Source organism: Leptopilina boulardi, unplaced genomic scaffold (assembly GCF_019393585.1).
Source record: "Leptopilina boulardi isolate dan_hultmark-lab unplaced genomic scaffold, ZJU_Lbou_2.1 LbouV2_38, whole genome shotgun sequence".
NCBI classification, from domain to species: Eukaryota; Metazoa; Arthropoda; class Insecta; order Hymenoptera; family Figitidae; genus Leptopilina; species Leptopilina boulardi.
The window spans coordinates 4818180-4826119 of NW_026137951.1; the positions used below are offsets into that span (position 1 = coordinate 4818180).

The 7940-nt window shown below is 29.3% G+C and overlaps 1 protein-coding gene across 1 annotated transcript in view; it reads right to left on the minus strand.

Moving 5' to 3' along the window:
• The window catches only part of LOC127287991 (uncharacterized), a 34027-nt gene extending 27506 nt beyond the window's left edge, over nt 1–6521 (minus strand). Inside the window, exon 1 of the mRNA XM_051315162.1 lies at nt 5761–6521. Within this exon, the coding sequence (XP_051171119.1) occupies nt 5761–5899 (139 nt within the window). The 5' untranslated portion in view covers nt 5900–6521. The remainder of the gene's footprint in view (nt 1–5760) is intronic.
• Between the last annotated feature and the right edge of the window lie 1419 nt (nt 6522–7940).

Consider the following 7940-nt stretch of genomic DNA (forward strand, 5'->3'; position numbering starts at 1 on the left):
TCGCAGACACTGACAGTTCAATTTGTATACAACATTAGTATAATTAAAAATCTTTGTTTCCCTGGTGGATCGAAAATTATGAATGTGCGACAAATTCATCGCACATTCATGGTTTGCGATCATTTATTCAATTCAACAGTAATTTTCATTTATTTTCCACACTTTTTTCACTTACTATGAATGTGCGATGAATTCGTTGCACATTCATAATTTGCGATCTGCAGGTTTTGTTTTTGCTTTTGCCCAATTTTATAATATAATATAATATATAATATTAGCTTTAGCGTTATTCAAATCTTTGTGTTTAATTTTCTGTCAACGAAAATGTGTATATCAGATAAATTATAATTATTGTCATCGCGATTAGCATTTTTGTAAAATAATATTTTTTATCGCCTGATGAAAATTAAGTAAATTAAAAATTATAAAGCTACTCTAATTTTATTCACAAAAGTACTTATATATAAATTACGCACGATAAAAATTGTTATTTGAAAGGTATTATCACTCCACAATAGTAATTGCTATTCATAAAGTCTAGTGTTGATAGGTTGTCAGTTACGAGAGTACTGACTCGTCATAAATTAATTTCGTCTATTTTCGACAACATTCGTCTGGGTCATTCAATAATTTCTTCTATTAATATAAATCATTTTAGATTTACGCAGTAACAAATTATCTCTCTTCTTCTCAAATTGTCAGAATTAAACTATATCAGACAAAGATATGGGATCTTAGTTATAAACTATTGTCTTTGCTAAATTGAATAATTTGAAAAACTGATCTTACAGATTTATTTGTGATATACCAATTTGTAAATTATCTTTTTTAAGAAAATTAATTTAGTTTCCATAAGCTTTAAATTTAAATATTTAAAATTGTAGTACAATCCCTATAAAATTTTTAACATATCTGAAAAAAACGAAAATTTCTTTTATATAGGAAAAATTGTTTATTCACAGTTATGAGTTCGATACATTTGTCTTCGACACTCCCCGGGTTTACCAGTGACTAAACATTGAATAAAACTGTAATCCATATTGACTGAGTGCATTAATACTTTATGGAGCCTATGTGTACCTTCTCTCTCTCTCTCTCTCCCTCTCTTTTCTTATACTTACACGCGGTATAATTTTCTCAATACTACTCGGAGAATATCGTCACTATACATATATAATCGATTGCATGCTTTCACATTCACAAACTCTGTAAAACTTTGCTGCAATTGGAGGAAGCAAATTCTTGTTGCGTAGTAAAATAAATCTTTTATATATATTAAGATTATACGTTAGTCTAAATGATATACTTGTATCTTTTGTAAGTTTTTCTATGTGTTCTGCGGAATCCAATATGATGATTTGATGAATCAAACAAATATATTCTTTTTCTTTGTTCTGATAAATTATTTAGAATTGTCATTTTTGAAATGAAATCTTTGAGGTATTTTAGAGTATAAAATTCACTAATTGTGATCCTCGTATTATTTTTGATTTTGCGCTTTATATGAGAGGGAGCATCCAACTACTCCGTCGCAGATGCAATTTCATAATACGAAATGTGAAAGTATTAAATTAATGGACAGCGTGTATATATATAATTATTTACTTGAATTCACATAAGAAATAAGATTTTTCGATAATGTAATTCGTTACATGGCACTTTAAAAAATCGTGTTTAAATAATATGTTAAAATTTGCCTTTGCTGCTTCTGTGTTTCTTCGCCTTCTTATTCGCCATCTTTGCTTAAAGAAGACTCAACTAGCGAGCAGGGTCATGGCCGGACATCGTCTACGATAATACTCATGACTCCTACACCCACAGTTGCACACTACATCTGTTATTCGACTCTTTTCCCCCAAAGCACCCTCATAAAAGTACATTTTATTTCGCTAGAAATATAAATTATGGTATTTTATGTGTCTTTCTTGAATCGGTCAGATAGCTTGTGCATATGTATATATATATATATATATATATACATGTATATATGGACTCGCATTGAATTCATGCGCATGTTGCATGGTGCGCAATTCCGCAATAGAAATTCGCTTCGCGTTCTGATGATACAAACAATTTCTGCTATAATAACATTCTCTCTATTAAACTTTGCAATACAGCAAAGCCAATTCCAGTCTTTTACGTATTAATAGACAAACAACTACCCAAAAAAAAATTCTAAATAACTATCTATTGATCAATATATGTACTTTGTTCTATGTATTCAAAAAATAATAAAATTCCGAGACTTTTAAACATTATAACTTTGTTAATAAGTTTCAACTAATTTTAAAACATTTCTTGATTATTAAAACTTTCAAAATCGTTTTTTAATGATGCTTTACAGTGAAAAGGACAAAAAATTTTAAGTTACGTTTGTGATTTTTGGAGTAAAAATAATAAAAAATAATAAATAAATAAATAATAATAAAAACTACTAATGTTAAATTAAATTCAAACGGAAAAAAGGAATTACTTACAGATGATAACTGATGTTTGCTATCGGATCTATCAAAATTAATAACCACAGATAAATTTTTTTGCTATGAAAACACAGCTAAGGTCTCTTTCACCGTAAAGCGTAACATATATATATAAAAAAATTATTTTAATTTAAAACGCATAATATATGTTAGCTTAAAAGTTTTTCAAAGTCTATAAAACTATAGTTGGTTAAATTATAAAATCTATTTTTAGTTTTTTATTTAGTTTCAAGTTCTATCGTATTATTAAAATTTAACTAAAAAATAAAAGTTATTTTATGATTCAATGTTCCAAAAAATTCTTATGTTTCCTGATTTTCCAAACATGAAAAAAAAGTTTTAGATTAATATATTTTTACATCATTTTTATCATATACGCGCACTTTTTATGCACTACGCTTCTTAAAATTAAAATAGATTACGTTTTTTTAGATTCACACATAAAAGTGCTACTTTAACTTAAAAACAATATAATAAACCTTTTTCTTATAGACATTTTATCAAAAACATTGTCATGTTCGATATAAATAAACTATTTTGAATTATATATGCGATAGGCAAAAATTTTGTACACATTAAAAAATTTAAAAAAAGTGAATTTTCTATTTTCTAATAAACTGTCATATACCCAAGCAGCACGGTATATTCCCTGAATATCCGTTGAATACCACAGTGGAATATTCTCATGATCTTCTAGGAAAATCAAAATGTCCGCATCATGGGAATATTCCATAGTGACATTCAGCGTATATTCCAGTGACATTGAGGGAATATTCCTCGGTGACATTCATGGAATATTCCAGTGACATTAAAGGGATATTCAGGTGATATTGTGGAAATATTCCAGTGATATTGAGGGAATATTCCACGGTTACATTGAATTTTTTTTTAAAATGTGTTTTTAATCCTCCTGCTTATTCAAATAACAATAATTTATAACACATTTCTATTATTTCAACACTTAAAAAAAAATTCAATAAAACCGTGGAATATTCCCTCAATATCACTGGAATATTCTTTTAATATTACCCTCAATGTCAGTGGAATATACTCTGAATGTCACTGTGGAATATTCCCATGATGCGGAAATTTTGATTTTCCTGGAAGATCATGAGAATATTCCACGGTGGTATTCAAGGGATATTCAGGGGATATACCGTGCTGCTTGGGTAGTGACGTTTCAATAAAATACTAAATTACTAAAAAAAAATGATGAGCATAAAAGTAATTGTAATATCTTTTGAATAACTTTGAAAAATGAAATTTAAAATAATTAATAATTCTGCAATAAAGTTTACGTTTAACTTAAATTTAAATTATTAAATTCAAATTTTTATTTGGACTTATAAACAACCTTATTGATTCGCCTTATCTTCTGCAATTCATATTTTTTATAGTACCTATCGTCTAGATCATCTACAACGCAGTTAAAGTATATTATTCGATTGCATTATGATGTTTTTTACTTGAACCCTTAGTATAATTTAATGTATTTATACATTTTTTGGCATGAGGGTTCTTTGAAAAAAGAAGAAAATCTTTTCCTTTATTTCATACGTTTCGGTAACTGATGTGTGCCTTCGTCAGTGAATTTTTATTTTAGTATCTGTAATGATAAGTACAATGTAACTGTAGAGTATGGTGTTTAAAATGTAGATATTTTAATTTAGTTGTTAAAACATAAAATTAGTATAAAATATAAAATAAAATTAACGTAGAAGTTATAAATAATAGTTTTATTTAAAAAAATTTTTAATTAAATTTAACAAATTTTATAAATTGTAAAGTTGTATAATAATAATAAGAAAGATAAGATGAAAGCGAATAAATTTTACTTGTGAAGAGTAGTATCATATATATGTATAATGTGCTATAGAAATTATATCCAAAGAAGAATTTTCAAGCCAACAAATTTAACTTACAATCAAATGTTTGAAGAAAATTTAAGAATGTTGTAAATAGAAGTGATACTATTGAATTATACTATAAATTTACTCTAATTAACTGTAACACTGCACAACACAGACACTTTCAATATTTTACCCTTCCAAAATATTTATTACACTGAAAACCTATTATATATTTCATTATACTCAATTTTGAAAGTATTTTTTTAAAATTATTGCTATATATTCTACTTTATGCTCATAATGATCCTTGTGATTAAAAGCTGTATACTTTCTGCAAAAAAAAAAAAAATATTGAAAAAAAATTATAACTCTCTTGCTAACTTTCATGTGATTAATTACAAATTATTTTGTTGATAAATTATTGAATTTATATTTATTTACACTATTGTTGTTAAGAACAGCGTTACATGTGAAAAAGAATCGGCATAAACAAGCGCCTTTGTTCCTGTACACTTCACGGAAAAAAATAAGAAATGCAAAGTAACTCAATAATTCAAAAAAAACCGTTTATTTTTCCAAAAGAAATCATATTATTTTTAGTATTTTCCTAAATAAAGACTAAAAAAGTAAAAAAAAAAAAAAAAAAAGTATTGTTTTGTGCGGTAACAGCAAGTGTTGAGAGAGAGTATATTGTGTCGCCATTTGTGCCAAATCGGTCAAGTGGTTCTCCCGATGTGGACGCACTTCGCGAAAAAAAAACGATTTGGGGAAAAAAACTCAAAATGTTTTCGAATTGACACTAAAGTGAAATTGAAAAAAAAAATTCAAATACTAAAAAAGTAGTCATATATTTACTTCTATGTTGATAACACTCGTTAAATTGAAATAAAAAAAAAATTATTTACCAAACAGTTCCTTTTCATCGAAATAAAACAAAATCGATTTTTTTTTTTTTTTGTTGAAACCACACTGACCACAAAAGTGACTTTTTCTTTGATGAAGCACGCAACAACAATCACAACATACGCATAAGTATAACTTTGTACAAATCACTTCTTATTTAAAATTGACACTTCAATTTTTAATTTTGTTTTTCTTCTGGAGTATTAAGAAAATTTTTTACAATTTCTTATTTTGTCATGAGAGAGAATATTTAATCTTTTAACACCGTAGAAACATTTAGTGAGACAAATACTTATATTATTTCATTTTCCAATACAACGGAAAAATTATTTTGTTTCAGTTGGATAACAGCCTTCCTCATGGGATATCCGCATATCCTGAGGATATAATAAGGATATCCCAAAGTCCTAGGATATTCAAAATTAGTCCTCAGGATATTCCTGAGGATATAATAAGGATATCCCAAAGTCCTAGGATATTCAAAATATCAAACTGAAAAAAAAAATTCTAGCCTTATTTGTACTTACGATTTCTGGAAGGATGTTGGAAGCTCCTACTGCGAAGAACCTGTTGCAAAGCTCCGTACAGATCCAGCATAAGTTGTTCCAGCTGTTGCCCCTGAGTTTCAGCTTCATCTTCTGATGGCAATGCGAATGGTATGGCCATATTTGTGTTTAATAAAGTGGATCAATATTTTCAAGTTAAAAATCGAAAATGTCTTTTTGTAAATTTCACTTTTGATCTACCTTGAAGTAAAATTTCGTCTTGTCATGACAGTTGATTTAGGGTTTACTACTCCCCCAAATGAGAGACAGAGAACCTTGTTATGAAATTTTCTACCAGTTCTAGTGATCGGCGTCTGAAGCGTCGAGAGGGTGGATCCGTCAAATGGAATAAATTTCATGGAATAAATTTTCTTCCCTTGTCGCAATTCACTGCTCGATGTTAATTTTCATCACCCAAAAAAAAGAGGAAATGTTCCACACATATCACTGTCGAAAAATGCCAAGAGATGCAGTTCACTTGCGTAAATCACTGAATCGCGCACAATGTCTACAAAAGATAACCACTTTAAATGCACAAGCAAGACTCCAAGAGGAACCACAGTTTCGTTTTTTTTTTTTTTTTTTTATTATTATTTCATGAGACTATCAATTACACATTTGCAACAGATGAAACCGGAGATTCTCGACTGAGAATTGGAAACGCAAACGAAAAATACGTTTAATCTCCTCGAGGTTCAGTTTGGTAATAGATTCTACAGCTCAGTTGGATCTGGTTGTGCTCCCCACCGGAGAGAAATCAGAGTATTGCATGAGTGTGGAGGGGAGAAAAGCTGCGCGAGCATCAGACCATGCGGTACGCAGGAGGGGTTAGAGGGGACAATAACCGCATGTGTAAAAGTGGTGTGCGAGGGAGGGAAGAGGAGAGGGGGAGGGAGTTCTTTCGTATAGTGTGTGTGTAGAGGGGTAGGTTACAAGTCCTGGTTGTTGCAGCAACCAAACCAGACCAAACACACGTGCGCCGTGCGCTTCTCTACGAATGAAACAATCGTTTATGCTGTTTATGCACTAAGACAGACTACTACCAGTGATCGGTGCTTTACTGTCGAGGAGAAAAAAATAAGCGCTGCCACGCCGATCACACAAGTACCAACCAGTTTGTTCTCCATATAGTTATAACCGTGTGTGTTTATGTTCATGCACTCACTCAGGGCCTCATCCGAGAGAGAACGATACTGAACGATACCAGCGCATTCACCACTTACCACTACTCTTACTTAACTGTTATGCGTAGTTTCTACAACGAGTATATTTGCCTTCAGTTAAGTGCATCGAATGATCTAAGATCGATGACAATATTCATTTTTAATCAAACTTTCGCTTATGATTGTTAGCTCACGTGATTTTCTTCTAAAACACAAATAATTTAAAATTTCATAAACTTAATTTTATTTTTGTTCATTATTTTTCTGTCTCCAATATATTTATTTACGTAAAGTATTTCTGCAATAATATTGTACATTACATTTTGAAAAAATCAAAAAAGACAAATGACAACTCAACAATATCATTACAAAACCACAACAAAGATTTCAAAAAAAAATTTTACCAACGACCACATAAGTGAGAATGCTCAATTATGAAAAAAAGCAATGATCACTCTATAGGACAAATTTAACTCTAAAAGACAATTGACAACTCTTGGATATAAATGAAATAATCCACTGAGAACATTGACTTTATCATCACTATACCAAAAGACAAATGCCAACTTTGCAATGTAAATATACGTACGCGCACTAAAGACTTAAAACAAAAATTAACGACCGGTTTTCTGAAAACAACTATTAAGTTATTAATATTATTTATTAAAAATTCAAATCCTCAAAATAAGATTAACAAAATTATTTGATGTTTTAAACAGAAAATAAAAATGTTCAGTTCTTTTTTTTTTAGGGTATATATATTACTGGAAAAAAATGCAATAACTTTCTCTCTACTTGAAATATGGTACAGGAGCTTATTAATAACCCCTTATACGATTGAATAATCAACTGCAGGGAAAAAAAATTTCTGATGACTTGCATATGTATAACCCGCATTATTAACGAATGCGTAATTTCTGTACCCATCTAAAAAATATATATAATTTTAACCTTTATGTATCTTATATCTACGTATTTTCATCTACCCTAAGAAGCCAA